Source organism: Microtus pennsylvanicus, chromosome 17, assembly GCF_037038515.1.
Source record: "Microtus pennsylvanicus isolate mMicPen1 chromosome 17, mMicPen1.hap1, whole genome shotgun sequence".
NCBI classification, from domain to species: Eukaryota; Metazoa; Chordata; class Mammalia; order Rodentia; family Cricetidae; genus Microtus; species Microtus pennsylvanicus.
In genome coordinates this window covers 37,402,781-37,425,699 of record NC_134595.1, presented here as the reverse complement: position 1 = coordinate 37,425,699, position 22,919 = coordinate 37,402,781, and the positions used below count along the sequence as shown (strand labels likewise).

The window sequence follows — 22,919 nt, the reverse complement described above, 5'->3', positions numbered from 1 at the left end:
TTTAGTTTGCCTTGTAAAGTTATAATTGTTCTTAAAGCAGTTTCTTCAGGTCAGCAACAGCTGATGGCTTGTTAGAAATGCGTGTTTCCCTGCACCCCCGTTTTCCATACCTACTGAATGAGAAACAGGGTCCAGTAGTATGTAGTTTAACAAACCATCCAGGTGGTTTTGAAACCTTTATGCATGCTGAACATCAAACACTTTTTTCCTTTCCAGATTCTCCAACTTGGGAAATACCTGCTATATGAATGCTATCTTACAATCTCTGTTTTCACTCCAGTCATTTGCAAATGATTTGCTTAAACAAAGTATTCCATGGAAGAAAATTCCACTCAATGCACTTATCAGGTAATGCTGATATATTTACTGAATAAGCTCAGTGGTTTTTAAATAATAGGATTTGGGGCAGTTACATTGTTATGTGTTGTTGTTAGTTATTAGTCGCTAAAATATGCCACCGAATGTTTTTAAAATTTGCTAACCTGTCTCTCTTATTTATCAGACGCTTTGCAAACCTGCTTATTAAAAAAGATATTTCTAATTCAGAGACCAAAAAAGAACTACTCAAAAAGGTTAAAAATGCTATTTCATCTACTGCAGAAAGATTCTCTGGCTATGTGCAAAATGTAAGTGTTAATTAGTTTTAAATGTTTTAGATACAGAAAATTGAAATTATCTTTTCACCTAATTTTTATTTTAAAATGTTATCTGTGTAATGTCACATTGGATGGTAAAACCTAAGGAGTTGTCATAACTTTTAATATGATTCCTGTGTGTTTTATCCTGTTTGGATTTTGTTTTGTTTTGTTTTTGAGCCAGTCTCTCATGTAACCCAGACCAGGTTGAAGCATGATATATGTATATATGTATTTATAGCCAAGAGTGACTTTGAAACTCTGGTCCTGCTGCCTCCACCTCCCAGATGCTGGGATTACAAGTGTTATCACTGTTTGGTTTATGTAGTGTTATGGCTTGAACCAAAAGCTTTACAAATTTTAGGCAAGCACTCTACCAACTGACCTACATCCTCAGCCTCCCTACTTTTTTGAACCAGGTTCATGCTGCGTAGTTCAGGCTGGTCTAGGACTCCCTCCTTCACAAGAGGAGAGATTATAGGCTTATTCCACCATGTCTAGCTTTAGCATACTTAATTTATAGATGCAGGTTGCCAGTGAAAAATAACTGGAAATTTTTTATTTATTTATTTATTTATTGGTTTTTCAAAACAGGGTTTCTCTGTACCCTTGGAGCCTCTCCTGGAACTAGCTTTTGTACACCAGGCGGGCTTCGAACTCACAGAGATTTGCCTATCTGTGCCTCCCGAGTGCTGGGTTTAAATGCATGCACTACCTCCTCTCAGTCAAAAATATATATATATATATCTTTTTTAAACAAAGAGTTGTTTGTTTATTTATGATAATATAATTGAATAGTTAAAAATTTTCAATTCTAAAGACTGGAAGCTGGCTTAGCAGTTAAGGGTACACTTACTGCTCTTAAAGGGGACCCACATTTGTTCTCAGGACCCATATCAGATACTCAACAACTGCCTATAATTCTAACTCCAGGGTCCAACACCTCAGGCTGTTAGTGCTTGCAGTGCATTCATAACACACATAACCCCTGCCATATACACACACTAAATCTTATATATATACTAAATCTTAAACGTTACAGTTTTCCATGGTTTGTTAAGGTTTCTTATTAGTCAGGTTGGTTTGTTGTTGTTGTTTTGTTTGTTTTTTATTGTTTTCTTGTTACTGTTTGGTTTGTCAGGGAGAGTTGGTGCTGGGTTTTGAACCCTAGGACTCAAACATGCTAGGCAATTAATTGTCTTCCACTGAGCTAAATCTCTAAACTTGTACTTTTTCAAAAGCTATAAATACTCAAAATCTTATCAGAATAAGACTGACCCTGTTCAGTCTTATTATCTTTTGACTTTTAGGTGCTTTAGTTTTATAAATAGTTTGATAAGCTATGATGAGAAATGATTTGCTCTGATGACAGATACCATCTTTTTAGGATGCTCATGAATTTTTAAGCCAGTGCTTAGATCAGCTGAAGGAGGATATGGAAAAACTGAATAAAACTTGGAAGACAGAACCTATCCTTGGAGAAGAAAATTCACCAGATGCTTCAGCTACTAAAGTGTTCACTTGCCCTGTTATTGCAAACTTGGAGTTTGAGGTTCAGCACTCCATTATCTGTAAAGCGTATGTAATCTCTAAGCAAACTTTTAACCCTTCTTAGTCCTGTATGGCAAGTGGCTAAAACTTTCCTTGTCACATATCAAGACTTATTTTTTGATTCCTTTCTTTCCCACAGGGAAAATACAAATACACAAATTCCATCAAAACTTTTTTTTTCTTTCAGTCTTTCAGTTCTTTTGGGTTCGGGTTTTTGAAACAGAATCTTACTATGTAATGTAGCTCAAGCTGTCCTAGAACTTGGCATCTTCATTTGGCAGCCTCCCATTGCTGATGGACAGGACAGACATGATTTACCATACCTGTCATTCTTTTCTTTTTGCTTCATTTTATTCATTATTGACTGAAACAGGCAGAGGACAGGTTTTTAGGCTTTTCTTTTTGTTTTGTTTTTGTTGTTTTTAAAAATATTTATTTATTTATTTATTATGTATACAATATTCTGTCTGTGTGTATGTCTGCAGGCCAGAAGAGGGCACCAGACCTCATTACAGATGGTTATGCTGGGAATTAAATTCAGGACCTTTGGAAGAGCAGGCAATGCTCTTAACCACTGAGCCATCTCCCCAGCCCTTGTTTTTGTTTTTTGAGACAGGATTTCTCTGTATAACAACCCAGGCTGTCCTGGAACTGTTTTGTGGACCACGCTCTCACTACACCAGGCTTGATTATTAGACTTTTTTTTTTTTTTTTTTGCAGCAGACTCTTTTGTCACTAACCCATCTTCCTTGATCACTATTTTTATAACAATGCTTAGTGAGGTAATAGCCAAAGATAATTGAAATAGTTCTTGATACACTTTTTGTTGTTTGTCTTATGAGGCTGCGTCATACCATATAGGTCAGGGTAGCCTTAACTAACAGATCTGCCTGCCTCTATTTGCAAATCCTGAGATTAAAGGATTACATTATCACAACCAACTGTGATACACTTTTGTTCTAACTCAATAGTTAGTGGTTGATTTGTGGGTTCCTTTTTGTTTGATTTTCTGAGGCAGAGTCTCTCTTTGTTGTCCTGGCTGGCTTAGTTTGTTATGTAGACCATGCTGGCCTCAAATTCCCAGATATCCTATCTCTGCCTCCTAAGTGCTGGAATTAAAGTGCGCACCTCCACACCTGGCTGATTTTTTTTCCCCCAAGGAAGGATGTTACTATGTTGCCTCAAACTTGTGGTCCTGCTGGCTCAACCTTTAAGTGCTAGATTTACTGGTGTTAGCTACAGTACTTGACTGGAAACAGGTTTTTGTTTGGTTACTGTTTGTTTGAGGTTTACTTATTTTATGTATATGTGTATTTTTCCTGCATGTATGTATATGCAGAGTTCAGAAAAGGGTATCACATCCCCTAGAACTGGACTTGTGGATGGATGGTTGTAAGCTACCTTATGGGTGTTAGGAACAAAATCTGAGTTCTGTGTAAGAACTGAGCTCATTCTTCAGTCGTTAGAAACAATTTTTTTTTTTATTTTTTGTTTTGTTTTTTTGAGACAGGGTTTCTCTGTAGCTTTGGTGCCTGTCCCGGAACTAGTTCTTGTAGACGAGGCTGGCCTCGAACTCCCAGAGATCCTGCTTCTGCTTCCCGCGTGCTGGTATTAAAGGTGTGTGCCACCACTGCACGGCCTAGGAACAAATTTTTATTTATTTTTTATTTTTTTTATTTTTCGAGACAGGGTTTCTCCGTAATTTTTTTTGTTTGTTTCTGTCCTGGAACTAGCTCTTCTAGACCAGGCTGGCCTCGAACTCACAGGGATCCGCCTGCCTCTGCCTCCCGGGTGCTGGGATTAAAGGCGTGAGCCACCACTGCCCGGCAGAAACAAATTTTTAAAGGTAATATTTGGTCAATGCTTTTCATTTGTCTTTTTCAGCACTTTTAATTTTATTCAAAGTTGAGCCACAGTAGTTTTCTGCCACAGTTAAAGACCAGGGCTATAAGAATGTATTTTACTAAGTTCCTCTCACAGGCAGAATTCTAAGGTAATCTTTGCCTTTGTATGATTCCATATTCTTTGAGTGTGTAAAGTCCATGATGATTCTGAGCTGTCACTCGTGTGATGAGACTTTATCTAGCTGCAAAAATTTTGCTTATATGATCAAGACTACTACTCTTACCCTTGAATTATTATTATTACTTTTTGTAAGAGATAATCTTCATGGCCGAGAGCAGATCACACTTTTTAAATCTGGATCTAGAGGTAGAAACAGGACATTTTAGTAGAAGTCAGAGAGGTGTGCTTCTATATGGAAGAAAATGATTAAGATTGTAGTGTGGAAACCAGAAAGAAGGTTTAGAGATTAAGAGCACTGGCAGCTCTCTTCTCGAGGTCCTGAGTTCATTCCCCAGCAACCACATGGTAGCTCACAACCATCTATAATGAGATCTGGTGCCCTCTTCTGGCATGCAGGCATACATGCAAGCAGAACACTGTATATAATTTATAAATCTTTTTTAAAAAAAGATTGTATTATGCTATTCATGTATTTTGGACCTTAAGCTCTATAGGGGAAGAAGGTATCAAGTATAGTTTTTTTTTATGTATGGATTTTTATTTGTATGTATGTAAATATGTACATATTTATAGGTATGTATTTTTATAGACCCAATTTTACACTAATCTCATCTCATCCTTACAGGTGTGGAGAGATTATTCCCAAAAGAGAACAGTTTAATGATCTCTCCATTGACCTTCCTCGGAGGAAAAAACCTCTCCCTCCTCGTTCAATTCAAGATTCTCTTGATCTTTTCTTTAGGGTAATATCTTTGATATATTCATATAACTCAGTTTTATATTTATAAGTAATTATGTTTTCTTTAAGGCAGAGTTTGACTAAATTATTTGCAAAGAAAACTAGTGAAAGTATTTATAAATAATGATAAACTTGGTTAAAGCTGCTAAAGAAGAAAACTGGCTTTCTAAATAGATTGAATGTTTAGCTAAATGCTGCTTGTTTTAAGGAACCTTAAAGGCTGTTTCTTGTTGGGCACTGGTGGCGCATGCCTTTAATCCCAGCATTTGGGAGGCAGAGTCAGGAGGATTTTTGTGAGTTCAAGACCAGCCTGGTCTACAGAGCAAGTTCCAGGACAGACTCCAAAACTGCAGAGAAACCCTGTCTCAAAACACACACACACACACACACACACACACACACACACACACGCACGCTGTTTCTTACTTGTAAACAAATATGAATGCAAAGCATTTGAAATGATCTTTTGTCAAATTTGGCAACATGAATTAAATTTGGAGATACAATGAGTTGTTATGAGAGCTAAGGAATGAAAATATACTCTTTTCTTAGGTTGTGTGTCCTAGTAGGAACAAGAAGGGAGAATCAGGTGTGTGTGTCTGGGGGAGAGATTGAGAAAGTTTCTGGGGGCATAGTCAGACTTACTGTGTGACCTTAGAACTGGTGGGAATTTGCTAAGATTCTTCTTTATCTGTATTGATGGTCCTTTTTTGTTGTAGCAAATTGGCAGGGTTTTCTTCCTATAGTTTAATAAAAATTCTGTTCTTTAAATGATGACTGTTGAGTTTCCTCAGCAGATGGCTACTCTGTCTCTCTGTTGTTGTTTACTCATTCTCTACTATTCCTGTTATTATTGTCACTGAAGATTTTCTTGTGTATCTTTATCCCCCCTTTTAAGGATTTCTTGTTTCAGTTTTCTCTAGGTAATGATATCCACCCCAAACTTTGGTCCTTTTAGAGCAGTTGTTCTTAGTGGGCTGTCACCAGAAGATTGAGTTCCATTGTAAGAAAGGGGTAGAGTTACACCTAACAGACCAGGAACTCCGCCTAACCTGAAGGTGATCTTATCTCTGCTATAGCCAACTGTTAAAATCTGGATATACTCTTGGCAGCCATTCTTGTGTATCCTATGGGGAAAAATTAAGATCTGCTTCATTAGAGTCTAGTTACTATCATAAATTGAGATGTTTCCTTGGTAAAGAAGGAATTAGGAATTCTGAAAATAGGAGACATGATATCATAAATAAGTATTTTAAAGATTAGGTCTAAATTTGGTATTCTTTGGCTCCACGCACAGCATTTAAAACTGGTTCAGAGTTGTCATTCCCCTGAACTAGTGAGACTAAAGATTGTTTGCATTTAGTGGGTTAATGCCAATTCAATTTCATCCTTATTTTTCTCTCTTATCTTTTTATAGGCAGAAGAGCTTGAATATTCTTGTGAAAAGTGTGGTGGAAAGTGTGCTCTTGTCCGACACAAATTTAACAGGCTTCCCAGGTAAATTTGTTGCCTTTTTAGAAAGTGTGTATCTCTAATTCACTGGGAATATAGTTTGGGAATATACAGTGTTTACCTACTACGTACAGAGCTTTAGATTTGATCCCTAAACTCAATAAACAAGCAGACAAACTTAACACTATGAATTCATAAGGATCTTGAAAGCTTGTGGATAAAAGGAAGATGGACTAGAGAGACAGCTCAGTAGTTAGGAGCATTAGCTACTTACTCTTGCAAAGGACCTGATTCATTTTCCAACACCCATTTGGTGGCTTACAATCATCTATAACTTTAGTTTCAAGGGAATCAATGCTTACATATACATGCAGGCAAAACACCCATACCCATAAAAAAAATGTATAAAGGAAATAAAAAGAGAATTTCGAATACTGTAGGGAAAGTAGTCTTTCAGTCTCTGGAAAAGGACAAAAAGAGGATGCAGTTAGTAACACTAGCTCTAAAGTTTTCTTTGGTAATATTGTAACAGTTGTATAGTTTGAGGATCCCTTCTGAAATACTTGAGCCAGAAGCTTCTTGTATTTTGTCATACTTACATATGCATCATGAGATTCAGGGTTTGAGTGTGTGCAGGTCTAAGCACTAATGTTCATTCATATGTACATTATGCATAGCCTAAAGAAAATTTTATATAGTATTTTCAGTGTCCCTGCTTTTTTTGTTTTGCTTTTCGAGACAGCGTTGCTCTGTGTATCAGGACTGCTGTCCTGGATTTCACTCTGTTGACCAGATCCTCCTGCCTCTGCCTGGTGTTAAAGATGTGCACCGCCACTGCCTCTTTTCATGTAAAATAGGTATAGAATTTCTCACTGTAGCATTATTTAAGTTCTCTAAATTTCAGATTTGGGAACCTATTCGATTTTGAATTTTTGCATTAGGGATGTCATTTGTTTTTGATATAGTCTCCTTCCTTCTCTTATCCATCAAGAAAAAAGTGCTGCAGACACAGTATGGACATAGAAGAAGCAACTTACTACATTTGGCACATTCCTTTTTCAAAGGATCTTAAAAAGTCATTAGATTTCCTATAATCATAGAAGAATTTTCTGCCTTGGATAAAATCAGTTTACATTGTGTTAGTACTGTACATAAGATGAAGCTAGGTGCAGAAATTATGATGTGGTTACAAGATACCTTTTAGTGCTTCCCAGGATTAGAGCTCTCTGCCACAAACCAGATGATTATTAGAATTAAGTATTTATGTGGCACTCTGCCTGTACCAGAGAACTTTAGTTTCTTTTATTAGCTTCAAATTTTCTGTAAATGTATCCTTTCTGGAATCTAGGCTCCAGGGAAAAGTTCTTTTGCATTCTGTAATCCATTCCTTTCTAGAAAATAAGTTTTCAGAGAAATTACTTTTTAAGTCATAGCAGTATTATCATTTTTTGTTTTTAAAAGATTATATTTATTAATGTTATGAGGCAATAAGAAGGGAAGAAGAAATTTGAAGATAAAATTTAGATTAGTCACTAACTTTATGAAGTTCAAAATACTGAGGTGGTTCTGGAGATCTGGAGAGATGGCTCAGCAGAGTACTGGCTGTTTTTCTAGATGGTCTGGGTTCAATCCCAGCACCTACTTTTGTGGTTTTTTTTTTTTGTTTTTTTTGAGATAGAGTTTCTCTACATAGTTCTTCCTGTCCTGGGACTTGTTGTATGTATACCAGGATACCCTTGAACTTACAAAATTCTGCCTGCCTCTGAGTTTAAAAAGCATGGGCTACCATACTCAGCCCACATGGTGACGTAAAACTGTCTGTAGCGCTATTCTCAGAAGATCTGATTTTTTTCCCTTTCTGAAGTTATATAATTTTTTAATTTAATTTTTTAAAGTTTATTTTACATACAGACCATAGTTTCCCCTTCCTCCTCTCCTCCTGTCCCCTCCTCCCACATCTGATCCCCTACCTCCATTTTCTCCCCCTTCATTCATGAAAGGGCAGGCCTCCCATGGGAGTCAACAACTGATTCCTCCTGCACCATGCGCACAGAACATAACATGTAGAAAAAACATGCATGCACATAAAATAAAAAAATTTCAAATAGTGTAAATAAAATATTAAGTAAAAGAGATCTATTTTCCTCCAGTACTGTACTTGTATCAAGTGTCAGTTTGTTCTAAACTTGTTATATGAAGTAGATGCCTCTGAATCTTAAATACTAATTATTAGTCCTCCAAGCCACTGTCTTCTTTTGCCCTGTATATTTTGGAACTCACTGTGTAGCCCAGGCTGACTTTCAATTTGCAGTAATCTTTTGGCTTTTATCTCCTAAGTACTGGGATTACAGCTGTGTGCACCACTAGGTCTAATTCTACATCTGTTTTATATTTTGGATATTTCTAGTACTGGAATTGAAAGCAGGACCTCTCACAAGCCAGTCAAGCACTATGCCACCAGGCCACTTCTCAGCCCTCTGCTTTTATCATTGAAAGGCCTAACACCTTTATCAAGACTTTTTTATTCTGCCTCAACTGGATCAGTATATCCTTTTACATTGTAAATTAGGAGGCCACGAGTTGAAAAAAAATTCTTCTTGGTGCTGGAGGCCTATCCCAGGGTCTCGTGCATGTAAGGCAAATATTCTACCCATGAGCTATAGCCAAAGACGTTTTTAAGTTTTTGTAGGGTCTTCCTAAGTCACTAAGATGGACCTTAAACTCATAATTCTGCTTCAGCCTTCTGAGTTCTAGGATTAGAGTCCTATCCCACATGAAGAGAAATATAACCAGTAATTTCAACTTGCAAATTTTTTGAGTTTGTGGCTTCTGTGATAGAGGCCTGTGCAGAATGAACACACAGAGTTTTCTAAGGCGAGACAGTTTTTTGCCAAAACTGAAGCTTAAATCTGATTAAATTTTTGAGTTTCAAATTTAGAAATTCTTATGGGTTATGAAATGTACTTAATCTATAAGGCAGAAGTTAGGTGAAATTAGATGACAATTAGCTTACAGTAATAATAATAACAAAAAGGAACAAGAAGAGCTACATGTCTGTTGAAGGAAGCTGCGGGCCAGCGTTTCTGCCACCCAGCTCCCAGCCCCCTGGCTAGCTTATGCCCCAAAATAACTACACACAAACTGTATTCATTTAAGCACTACCTGGCCCATTAGCTCTAGCTTCTTACTGCCTAATTCTTACATCTTGATTACCCATTTCTATTAATGTGTGTAGCACCCCAAGGTGCGCTTACCAGGAAGATTCTAGCCTATGTCCAGCCTGAGTCAGAGCTTCAACGCGTCTGCACGGGAGAGGGGAGCATAGCATGTGAGCTCACTTACTCTTCCTCCCAGCATTCTGTTCTTTTTACTCCACCCACCTATGTTCTAACCTATCACGGCCAACCAGTTTCTTTATTAATTAACCAATGACCTTCCTCCATCATTTCCCCTTTTTCTGTTTAAACAAAAAAAAGGAAGGCTTTAACTTTAACATAGCAAAATTACATATAACAAAACAGTTATCAAGTAAAAATTACAATATTTACATCTATTTTATCTTTATCATAACTAAGGAAAACTATAACTATAACTATTCTTCAACTCCATCAAAGACTCCAGAAAGATACAATATTATCTAAGCAAACAAGAAATAAGCAACTTTCAAACTCTAGAAATGACAGAGACATCTTGCTGCCTTGACAGTCACCCAAAGTTTCTCTGTACCGTTGGGGCATCCATCTTCAGCCTACAGGCCCATAGTATCCAGAGACATTTCTATGAAGCAGAAAATTTCAAAGTCAGTTCAGTCACTATCTGCTGTGTCCTGCAGAATGTCTTGCAGACTCCTTCATGAATCAGGAACCCCGAAAGATCATCTCACCTTTAGGCAAGTTCAGTAGTCCTCTCTCCGGGGGTTCTCTGTGTCCAGTTTATGCAATAGTCCAGGCTAGAGCAGTTTCTTGCCCAAATGGCTATCAAACTCCATAAGGATCCTCTTTGGTACCCATCTTCTTCTTGAAGTAGATTGGTGTTTCCAGGAGCAGACATGTCTCATTGTCATGAAAAACCCTAAGTTATTAAAACATTAAATAGCATATTCCATAGTCTTTGAAAGTTATGAAGAATGCCGATCTAACTGAAATATATATCTAGAAAATCTAACATGACTACAAACTTGACTATTATTATCTATTAACAACCTATATACATTACATTTTTAAATGAACTACACAATCACAATACCTTAATCAAGATCAGAAACACATATACATATAACAAAATTGACCTTAAATTTAAATCACTAAAGCAAAATCCATATCAATGTAAATTATTCACATCTATATCATATCCCCCTTTAAATGTAAAAGAACATTTATAAACAATATTTGGGAACATGGGCGCAGTTATTTCTCTCCAAACTGCTTCGTGCTGAATGGGGGCGCTGTTATTTAGGTCTTTCATGGTATAACCTGTGTGCCAGGTTCATCTCAGCAGTTGAGTGAAGTAATTTTCTGAAGGTGTTCACAGCAACCTTTCAGGAGGGCGTGGTCTATCATACCATACTGGGATAGAAGCAATCCACAGGGTTTCATCCTCTGTGAAAACAAAAGAAGAAACTCCTTTCCAAAGCATCATGTCCTTAGATCCAAATTTTAAAGTCAAGGTATTTTCAAAATATCTGTCTTGGATTAGTTCAGCAGCATTTATAAACAAATAATCTTTTAGCAGCTGTTGCTTCTTCCTCACTATTAAAACTATTCAAAGAGAGCATAATAGCATACAGTATCAATATTCTGTTTATTTTCCATCTTTGTGCGGCTTTTTTACTTTTATTTTTTGAGACAGGTTCTCTGTATTTCTTTGTCCTGGAATAACTCTGTAGACCAGGCTGTCCTTGAACTCTCAGAGATCCACCTGTCTCTGCCTCCCAGGCATTGAGATTAAAGGTGTGTCCTACCACACCCAACTACTCTCTTTCTTCCTTTTTTTTTACTTTAAGAACTTTAACTTTTAGCCTGCATATATTTTTAACACACTGTAAATTATTTAAAGGTTTTCGTTTTTGTTTTGTTTTTGAATCTCTCTTTACTGTATCTCTCTCTTTTTATCTGACCACATGAGCCTTTAAGTTATTGATCAATATGGGTAGGATTAAAGCCCTTGCTTTGCCGGCTACATCCAGCCCATTCCTTAGCTTTCAGCCTCATGGCTGAGGTACTGGCTGTAGCCATGTTTATTGCCACAAGTCTATGGCGTTTCAAGGTCCCTGCCAGCAAGCAAGCTTCAGCAATGTGCTTGCAAACCACACGAACCGCCTGCCTGAAAGATTCAGAGTTTGCCCTGGCAGGATGGCCCAGAAAGCCAGCATTTGAAAACAGCACAGCTTTTTTCTTGCTATGGCTGAAAACCGAAAAGCATGCGTTCAGCTTTTCATCAACATCATTTAAGTGTTTCTTGGCAGAACCTCTTAAAAGAGGTGCAAGGTTTTGCAGCTAAAGTTGAGTCAGGAAGCCTCTCTTAGATGAGAGTGCTTGCTTGCCTGTAGCAAGCAGAGCAGAAATTGCTGCTACCACGTTGGGTGCCATTCTGTAGTAAGAGCTGTGGGCCTCTTCCCACAGCCCGGCTCCTGGCCGCCTGGCTAGCTTATACCCCGAAATAGCAACACACAAACTGTATTCATTTAAACACTGCCTGGCCCATTTCTATTCATGTGTGTAGCACCCCAAGGTGCACTTACCGGGAAAATTCTAGCCTACGTCCATCCTGGGTGGGAGCTTCAATGCGTCTGCACGGGAGAGGGGAGCATGGCGTCTGAGCTCACTTCCTCTTCCTCCCAGCATTCTATTCTGTTTACTCCACCCATCTATGTTCTAACCTATCAGGGCCAAGCACTTTCTTTATTAATTAACCAATGACCTCCATCACATGTCTTTTTAGATTCAGACCAGAGTCAACATGCAAATGATTTACATAATGTTTTTGTTAGTGGGTAAAGTTTTCTGGTTTTCCTCTTAGTTTTCTCTAGAGACAGTGCTTCTAAAATAAGAGAATTAGGGCCAGTAAAATGGCTCAAAGGATAAAGGTACTTGCTGCCAAGCCATTGATTTGAGTTCAATTCCCCAGAACCCTCTTGGTAGGAAAGAGAAAAGTGGCTCACAGAGAGTCTGATTTCCACACGGATACCATGGCCCACATTCATATATAAACAAAGTAAATAAGTATTGTAAAATAAGAATAATCTCAATGGCTAGAAAATTAGCTTCATTGAGAAAATGCTTGCTCAACGTTCAGGAAACCTTAGTTTCAATCCCAGGTCCCACATAAAACCTGTCTTTGTGATGAGTGTCTGCTATCCCAGCTCTCTTAGCACTTGAAAGGTTGAGGTGGGAGGACTGGAAGTTCAAGGTCATCCTTCGTTTGTAGCCAGCCTGGACTGCAAGAGACTCTAGCTCTAGAATAAATAAAAATAATTAATCTTGAAATACCAGAGAGTTAATCATAGCACGTGGGAATTGAAACTTCCAGACAAGCCAGAGTTAAAGATTACTTGTTAATGTTCTATCCAAGACTGTAAAGGGGGTAGGGGGGCGCCTTAGATGGGAAGTAGCAAGGACTGGTAGGAGAGGAGGGTGGAGAAACTGATTGATATGTAAAATAAATGGAAAGAAAGTTATTTTAAGAAAAAGGCTGGTGGAAGTGGTGTACACCTTTAATCCCAGCACTTGGGATACAGAGACAGGTGGATCTCTGAGTTCAAGGCCTGGTTTACAAGAGCTAAACAACAACAACAAAAAGATCCTATCCCCCCCAAAAAAAATCTTGAAATAATGTTGGTCACCATTATGCATAAGGGCTACTATATAATATTCAGTCTAATAGACATTTTGCCATGTGATCATATATGACCTATTTTAAATATATAACACTCAAATAAATAATGTTAACCAAAAATTAATAGACACATCTAAAAATTTAGTTCTTTGGTCTATTGTGTGTTTGTGGTGGGAGTTCCCTAGGAACATTAGATGTACTTTATCTAAATTTTATTGATCACTGGAACTAAGGTTTTCATTTGTATCTATCCACACCTTTGTACATGGCAAATATTTAGTATAAGTGTGTGGGCTTGGTTTGAGACAGTTTCTTTCTTTTTTTTTTTTTTAAGATAGATTTATTTATTAATTATGTATCCAGTATTCTGCCTGCGTGTATGCCTGCACACCAGAAGAGGGCATCAGTTCTCATTACAGATGGCTGTGAGCCATCATGTGGTAGCTGGGAATTGAACTCAGGACCTTTGGAAGAGCAGGCAGTGCTCTTAACCACTGAGCCATCTCTCCAGCCCCTGAGACAGTTTCTGGTTATAAAGCCTTAGCTAATCTGGAACTCTCTGTCTCAGCAGGTTGGCCTTGAGTTTGTAGAGAACCGCCTACCTCTGCCTCACAGGTGCTAGGAGTAGAGGTGTGGTCACCACCACCCAGTGTGTCCAGCTGTATCTCTCAGTCAGATTCGACTTGGCTAGAGTGTACCCGTGTTCCATATGAATTAGCAGAGCCATTCTCTTGTTTTTCAGGGTCCTCATTCTTCATTTGAAACGGTACAGCTTCAATGTAGCTCTTTCACTTAACAACAAGATAGGACAGCAAGTCATTATTCCGAGATATCTGACCCTGTCATCTCATTGCACTGAAAATACAAAGCCACCTTTTACTCTCGGATGGAGTGCACATATGGCAATGTAAGAGCTTTTTACCTTTACTTTTGAAATGGGTTTTAATATTTCAGAGATTGGCCAAACTAGATAACAAATATCAGGAAAAATAATCAAAGGAGATTTAAATTCTGCGTTATTTTGAAATTTTAGTATTAAACTTCTGTCGGATAGAAGTAATTAAAGAAAAATGCTTACACAAAATTCTTCCAAATTTAATAGATGCCTGTTATAATACAGTACTTTTTTGAAAGAGTGTTACTACTCTTTTAGAACAGAAAATAAAATAAAAGACCAATTGACATACTTGGGAAATGTGGTGATCTTAAGACTCACCTATGCTGGGCGGTGGTGGCGCACGCCTTTAATCCCAGCACTTGGGAGGCAGAGGCAGGCGGATCTCTGTGAGTTCGAGACCAGCCTGGTCTACAAGAGCTAGTTCCAGGACAGGCTTCAAAACCACAGAGAAACCCTGTCTCGAAAAACCAAAAAAACAAAAACAAAAAAAAGACTCACCTAGACAAAGTATTCATTTCTGTGTTCATCTCTAGATGTTCTACTCAGGATCTTAAATGGGGCTTGGGAATCAGTGTTCTTAACAAATGCCTCAGCACTTTGGGATATGCAAATTTGAGAAATCAAATATTAAACTAGAGCTCCCCTCCCAGAAAGACTGATTGTTCTATAAGTAGGAATTATGCCCAATGTGAGTAACATCAGAGACTCCTAGAAATGTTTCAGAGAAAAAGAAGTCCCTTTTGCTTTAGATTTTTGCATTGTCATCATGTGTGCTGGAACCTTAGGCCTCCTGAATGCCATGCTCTTCTACGTGCATGTTCAACTTGGAACCCTATGCTGCAGTTCTTTTTCATACTTGAACAGTAATTTGGTAGAATCATAAAGTCCTGAAGCTGTAGTAGTGAAACGAATTTTTGAAAATTTTTCTCCAAATTCTTAATTTTACTAAGAGATTGATTTTACTGTTTAGTTACTAAAAAGGCCCGAGTCTTGTCAGGTATGGTAACACATGCTGGTAATTCCAGTCTAAAGCAGAAGGATGCTTCAAGAACTGTTTAGGCTATGTAGAATGTTTGAGGCCACCCTGGGTTAAATAATAATACTCTGTCTCCAAAAAGAACAAGGAAGGACAGTGTCTTGGCTAAAGTAGTATTAGAAAAAATAAATGAACATTTTCCAAAATTAATTGATGCAATTTATAAGATATATTTATCTTTGGATTTATATATTTGCATCATGTAATATATATAAAATATATCATGTTTGCACTAATGTCCTCATGGGTTTACTAACAAAGCCTGTTGTGCCCTGAGAGTTTTTAGTGTTATGTAATTGTTTTGTTTTTATGTTTGTTTGTTTTTTCTGTTCCTATTTGAAGAGAATGTTTTTACTTGGTGTAAACTGCCTTCTACTGGTAGAGCTGTTAGTGCCTCTGACTGTATTTCTTATCTTTGTGACCACCGACCTTAAATGCAGCTGTCTGACTACATTTTAATGCAATTTTAGGCTTTACGACCTTGGAAAGTTTGACTTCTCTGTGGGAAAATAAGACTGTTGTAACCATTAAGTACGGTAGTACATACAGTGCTTGCCATCTAGGAGAGCTATTATTATTTTATTGCTCAAAAATAAATGAGATAGTTTCCCCCCAGGTTCTTGTCATGTGTGTTGCACTTGACTTCATTTGTAAAGCTGTTTATTTCAATTAGATCAAGGAGAGCCAGAGATGATAATTAATTTTTCCTCTGGGCTTTTATGGTTATTTTAAACTATTACTTGCTTTTCAAGAGGATATCAGAGACCTATAGTATAGAATAATTAACTTTACCAGTTAAATATCTACCTTTAATGATGCAATTGTATATATTACATATTCTCTAATTTTCTAATAGTTCTAGACCATTGAAAGCCTCTCAAATGGTGAATTCCTGCATCACCAGCCCTTCTACACCTTCAAAGTGAGTTCTGTTTCTTATGTACCCAAATTTTGTCTAAGAATTTGGCTCACCCTGATCTCTAAAATTGTCCGCTCCCCTTTTCTTTATCATTTATTTTGCATGCCAGTTGCTCAGTATCACTCACACTTGGAAATGTTCTTGAGTCTGGCTTAGATATAATCCAGGGCTTTTTTTAGCAATCAAAAAAGGTTCCAGGATTATTTTGTTTTTAAATTTCTTAAAAGATCTTTGCTAATAGCATTAGTCTCATCCTAAAACTTAAGAATTGACTCTAAGGTTTAAAGAGATTAAAAACAACTCCTGTCTAAAGCACCCTTCCTCACAGATAGGCACAGGACCCCACCTATTGTTGCCTGTCTCCCTGACACTGACAGGAAGAATTCTGAAAGGAAACAAGAAACAAACAAGCACTGGAATGCAGCTATTTTGCAAATACTTGGAATTTTTTAAAGACCAAAAGTTTAAGAACGGAAACTTTCTCTTTTCTTTCTCACTTTTCAAAATTGTACTTCATAAGAGGTCACTGGAATTTCTGATAGACCCATTTTTTAAAATTAGATCATTTAAATTGACTTAGTTGTCAGTTCACCTCAATATGCAAATGAAGCAACATGAAGCAAATTTGATGTTCCAAAGTCCTTTTAAGAAAAGCACAGGAGCCGGGTGGTGGTGGTGCACACCTTCAATCCCAGCACTTGGAAGGCAGAGGCAGGCGGATCTCTGTGAGTTCGAGACCAGCCTGGTCTACAAGAGCTAGTTCTAGGACAGGCTCCAAAACCACAGAGAAACCCTGTCTCGAAAAACCAAAAAAAAGAAAGAAAAGAAAAGCACAGGGGCTGGAGAGATGGCTCAGAGGTTAAGAGCACTGCCTGCTCTTCCAAAGGCCCTGAGTTCAATTCCCAGCAACCACATGGTGGCTCACAACCATCTGTAATGAGATCTGGTGCCCTCTTATGGCCCGCAGTCATACATGCAGGCAGAACACTGTATACACAATAAATAAATAAATTTAAACAAAGAAAAAAGAAAAAGAAAAGCACAGTTTTGTTCTTTAAGTGCTTGTTTGGAATTTTAGTATCCATAAGACAACATTTAGGAACTACTGTTTTCTTTTCCTCCTGTCATTATTTTTCGGTGCAATAAAACCAGATAATTAAAATGACTAGAAATCTGAGATATATCAATATGAATCTTCTTGGCTCCTTAGAAAGTGAGCAAGTGATGCATTTAAGGACAAACATTTTTCACTGCTACAGGCAGGCTGCCTTCTGTAAACATTGTCCTTTCTCATGGATATGCACAGATCACAGTGGGTCCAAGAAGCAAATTATTTCATTGTATATTATTGTACGTTGACATAGCCATTTTTTCTCTGCGGTCTAATGCGTTGAGAATTTGAAAGTTGGCTAATAAAAGGTGATTAGGGCCATAAAACCCAACATGCAGATCAGATTTAAAAGAGGCTAAATTCTAAACTGGGTACCATTGGTTCCTCTATAATATTCTTTGTTACATTTGACCGTGGTTAAACATAGCTAGGTATCACCCCTTTAACAAAAGTATGTACCTGATAAAAAATAGTTGAGGTTTGCTTGATGAGTATGAAATCAAAAATTAAGAATCAAGAAAGTTAGTTAAAGCTGGGTGTGGTGGCATACATCTTTAGTGAGATAAAGGCAGGAGGCTCAGGAATTGAAGACCATCCATCTTCATAAATAGCAAGTTTGAGGCCAGCCTGGGCTATATGAGATGACCCCAAAACCATTGGTGGGGAACTGATTTGGCGATTTTTAAGTTACCCTGGAAACCTTATAAAGTCGTTATAGGCAGCTATTCAAGTGTCTGGGCTTGGTATCTTGCTTGGCATCCAATCCGCTTTTCAGGTGTGTTCAGTCTTCACACTGGTCTCTCGCCTCTTTGTCTTCGTTTCTATGCTATCCTCTTGATTTGCGTTGCACTCTTTTTCTTCGTGCCGTGCGTACTTATTTACAGTTTTCACATTTAAATCACTTATATTTTTCAGATTTTTTTACTATTACATATGATTTTATTTTAACATCCATCAAAGGAAGTTCTTGTTCTTTGATCTTTGCTACTTCCTCCTTTAATGTGGTAGCACTTTAACTAAATATTGTTTCACATAGATAAATTTTTTTTAAATAATTATTTATTTATTATGTACACAATATTCTGTCTGTGTGTATACCTGCAGGCCAGAAGAGGGCACCAGACCTCATTCCAGATGGTTGTGAGCCACCATGTGGTTGCTGGGAATTGAACTCAGGACCTTTAGAAGAGCAGGCAATGCTCTTAACCTCTGAGCCATCTCTCCAGCCCCCCACATAGATAAATTTTAATACAACTAAAGCTTGCCTTTTAAAGCATTTATCTCTTAAAATTTTAACCATATTAGATGAAATTTTTCTAAAATGTGTTAATGCTATTCTCTTTTATTTTATTTATTTATTTATTTTGGTTTTTGACGTTGTTTCTCTTTGTACCTTTGACCTGGAACTTGCTCTGTAGACCAGGCTGGCCTCAAACTCAGCTCCACATGTCTGCCTCCCAAGTGCTGATATTAAAGCATGTGTCACCATGCTCAGTATGTAATGCTATTCTTATACACTTTGAGACAGTTACATATTTCTTAATGATTTAAAATTGGCATTATGGGACTGGAAAGATGGCTCAGTGGTTAAAAGTACTTGTTGCTCTTCCAGAGTATTGAAGTTCAGATCCCTGCACCCATGTCAGATGACTTTCAACCAGGATCTAATCCTCTTCTCAAGGCCTCGGCACTTGCATACATGTGGCATACCCAGACACATATACATACATATGTGTACAAAATCCTTTTACAAAGGAAAAGTGAATCCACATTCTAAGTATCAGTACTGCATTGGGTTTTGCTTGTTTGTAGCTTTGTGTTTTGTTTTCAGGTAAAATCTTGCTATATAATTCAGTCTGGTCACAAATCTGCAGTTTGATTGCCTCAGCCTCCCTAGTGCTGCCAGTACAAATGTATCATGCCAGCTTCACTGGTTTTGAATATTGGTATTATTTGCCTTACACTAAACAACTTTTAGTTCTTTCTTTTTCTCCCTTCTTTGTGATTATCCTCCCTCATTTCATAGCTCTCATCTCTCATGAAATTGCTATATTGAAAATACATCATGTCCTATTATTGTGTTGGGATTTAGAACTGCCTTCTCAGATTTTTTTTCCCCCTTAATTTGGAATGTCCCTTCTGGAAGATAGAGAGGTTGTCAGAAGTCTGACCTCAAAATAATAAAATAAGTGGATTATTGTTGTCAGTTTTAAAGTGCATAGATCATAATTTAAAAGGTCAAAAATTAGCCCTCATGTACTTTTGTCAAAAATAGTGATTTGTAGCCAGAAATGGTAATGCATGCCTTTAATCCCAGCACTTGAATCTCTGTGAGTTCGAGGGCAGCCAGGGCTATGTAGAAAGACTCTGTCTCCAAAAAACACCACTATCACCACCTGATTAGCAAACTGATTAATTGCTTGCTATACCTTCATGGACTCAATAGAATATTTGCTTTATAAAGTAGAAACAAACTACATTTGGAATTAGTCATTTTAAAAAAAGGCACAAAGTTTATTGGTAATACACAATAGCCAAGCATTTTCAAACCATGACTTTTTAGGAGGTCATTAAAAGTAATGCTTAAGTATACTTCTTTTGGTCCATATTTTCCCTCTGTTAAATAATTTCCCATAATGGAAAAGGTTTTTGGTGTTTATACATCAAAAATAAGCAAATTAAATAGACTTTTTTTTATATATAATTACAGGAAATTCACCTTCAAATCCAAAAGCTCCTTCACTTCATGCCTTGATTCTGACAGTGAGGATGAACTGAAGCGCTCTGTGGCCCTCACCCAGAGGCTTTGTGATATGTCAGGCAACGAACAGCAGCAGGAAGATGTGGAAAAAGTAAGTAATGGTTCATCAGAATATCTGACAGTATTCTGTTTTAGTTTAGCTGTCCAAACAAATGCTTCAGCAAATTAAAGAAATTCACAACATAGATCTCAAAATTAATGTCTCTGTTTGAGACACTGGTTTTAGAGAGTGCTTTTTCTAGATAAACAAAGAAAAAAACAAAACCCAAAGGTCTTGTCCGAGCAGAATGGTATAGGTTTATTGTCCCAGCACAGAAGAAACTGAGGCAGAATTCTAGGTTCAAGGCCAACCTGGTCTATATAACAAGACACTGTCTCCAAAAAAAGTAGTCTTTTTAAAAAAGAAATGAGTGTTACTGGGGAGTTGGCCTAGTATGAAGTGCTTGGCTGGCACGTGTGAGGTTCTGGCTTCAACCCCCAGTTCCTCATGCGAGGGTGGGGTGGCACCAGAGCGACTCACACATCTAAGTTTCAGCTCTTTGCTCATGGGATAGCTGTTGTTTATAGGAGAACATCATAGTAAGTATTTTATATCAGCAGAGCAAGTGGGTGATTTCAGTTGTTAAATGACAGTGATGAAGACACAGCTACATCTATTACAATCCTCAATAATTAATACTTTAAAAAAAGTAAGCTTTTCGAGGTGTTTGCATCATTCTATAGAGCTATAGCAGTTACTTGTGTCGTCCCATCTTACGTAAAGCTGAAGGAAGTTTGTAAATATGAAAAGGAAGCTTCCCGTAAATATGAAAAGGAAGCCAGAATTCTCCTAGGATAAAAGCTACTCAGAAAATATATTTTTACTTACAGAATCTGTGTGACCTTTATTTTTCTCATTTAAGACTAGACAACATTGCTAGATGATGTATGCCTTTAATCCCAGTACTCAGGAGACAAGCTGGCAGATGTCTGTGAATCTGGTCACATGGTAACCTAGTTCCAGGACCAGGAAGGTCCACTATACTAAGTTCCAGGCAAGTCAGGGCTGTATAATCATACTGTGCCTCGATTTAAAAAAAACAAAGACTAGCCAGCATTTAAAATCGAATATGAACAAAATGTATATAGTATACTTGATATATATCTGAACCAAAATTCTTAAGGCTTATTATCGCTGACTAATCTTTTTTTTTTTTTTTTTTAAGACAGAATCTCATGTTATAGTCCAGGCTGGCCTAGAACTTACAGCAATTTTCTTGCCTCTGCCTACTAACTACTAGAGTTACAAGCATGCACCACCATACCCATTGGCTTACTGTTTTGAGTAATTTACTTTAGCAGTGTTGTTTATCTTCCAAATTTTTATAGAGGGTATGCTTTGTACCTGTCAGAATCAAGAAACACTGTTAGGCTTAGAATTGTAGCTCAGTTGGTAAAATGCTTGCCTAGCATGCAAAATCTGTGGATGTGAGTGCCAGCACAAAATAAGCCAGGTGTGGTAACACACAAATTTAATTTCCACATTCATATTTTTTAATTATCTGGAAGTGGGGGTTTGTTCTTGAAAGCCAGAGAGAGCCAGGCTTGGGAACTGAGAACAGAACTTGATCTGCTGCAAGAATATTATGTGCTCCTGACTGCTGAGCCATCTTCCAGCCTCCAAATTCCCATTTTAAACTCTGGGGTATATTAGATAAAGTGTTCAACATTAGCTGTATTAATTGACATCCATATTGGTAGACATTAGCTATATTAATAGATACTTTGGCTTCTTGTAAAAGCAGTTCTCTTCTTCAGGATTCAAAATTGTGCAGATTAGAACCTGGGAAGTCCGAATTGGAGAACTCGGGATTTGACAGAATGAGTGAGGAAGAGGTGCTGGCCGCTGTGTTAGAGATAAGTAGGAGAGAATCTTTGCCTGTGCTCTGCCATGAGGATGATGATAAGCCAACCAGCAGCCCCGACACTGGATTCGCAGAAGATGATGTTCAAGAAATGCCTGAAAATCCAGATGCTATGGAGGCTGAGAAACCCAAAACCGTCGCTGAGCCAGGTAGGTTTCATCAAGATAAGTGTCTGTTATACAAAATGTTGTTCTAGAGCCTTTAGTGATATGTGTCTTCTAAATAGTACAAGCCTTCAGGTTTGTAAATGGAAGTCATAGCAGGATGTCACAAGATTGTTTACTAGATTGTAGAGTCAGAGCCTCTTCAATTTTGAATTATTTTATATGCAAGTAAAATAATAATTAGGTTGTCCTCAATTTAACAAGAAACTAAAATCTGATGGGGTTCTTTATCGCTCTTAGTGCAAGTATCCTTTATGTATCCCCTGTTGTTATTGGTCACTGTTTAATAAATATCACTTGTTCATATTAACCCTTTGTTTTCAGAACTATTACTGTGGATCAGTGCTTCTAAATCAAGGTCTTTCTCCCCCACCCTGGAATATTGGACAATGTCTTTCATTTTTGGTTGTCAGAAGTAGAGAGAAGTGGGATTAAGGATTTAGCTCAGTGACAGCAAACACAAGACCCTGGGTTCAGTCCTCAACTGGGGGGCAGGGACGACAAAAACTAAGGTAACAAGTAGAAAGAGCTACAGACTTCTGGCATCAGCACTCCCATTTTTATAATTGAGGGGATCTTTAATTCCTGTCAGGTGACTCAGTTAAAGCCCTCCTATCCCTGGTAGAGTCTGTGGATCCTGCTAAAATTCACAGCATACACTCCTCTCCATTTCTCCCTCCCCAAAGACCTTACTTGTATCCCAGTCAAATTATTAATGGTGCTAAACCTGAGACATCCCAGTATAGATGTGGGAAGATAAAATTGTTGGTCCCAAAAGGTTGTGAGCAAGGGCTGGGAGTGTTCCTTGTTTAGTAACAGGCATGCCTACCATGCACAAAGCCCTGAGTTTGATCCCCAGCACCTCATAAAACCACGCGTGATGGTGCATA

The 22,919-nt window shown here is 37.7% G+C and overlaps 1 protein-coding gene across 6 annotated transcripts in view; it reads left to right on the top strand.

The window, feature by feature from the left end:
• The window catches only part of Usp37 (ubiquitin specific peptidase 37), a 75,538-nt gene that overhangs the window by 35,283 nt on the left and 17,336 nt on the right, over positions 1–22,919 (top strand). For 3 of the 6 annotated variants that reach the window (XM_075951571.1, XM_075951572.1, XM_075951570.1), the window contains exons 12-20: positions 217–348; positions 503–626; positions 2,023–2,213; positions 4,837–4,954; positions 6,368–6,447; positions 13,979–14,143; positions 16,027–16,092; positions 19,911–20,052; positions 21,759–22,014. In XM_075951571.1, the coding sequence (XP_075807686.1) occupies positions 217–348; positions 503–626; positions 2,023–2,213; positions 4,837–4,954; positions 6,368–6,447; positions 13,979–14,143; positions 16,027–16,092; positions 19,911–20,052; positions 21,759–22,014 (1,274 nt within the window). The remainder of the gene's footprint in view (positions 1–216; positions 349–502; positions 627–2,022; positions 2,214–4,836; positions 4,955–6,367; positions 6,448–13,978; positions 14,144–16,026; positions 16,093–19,910; positions 20,053–21,758; positions 22,015–22,919) is intronic. The other 3 variants (XM_075951573.1, XM_075951574.1, XM_075951575.1) reach the window with 2 other exon arrangements.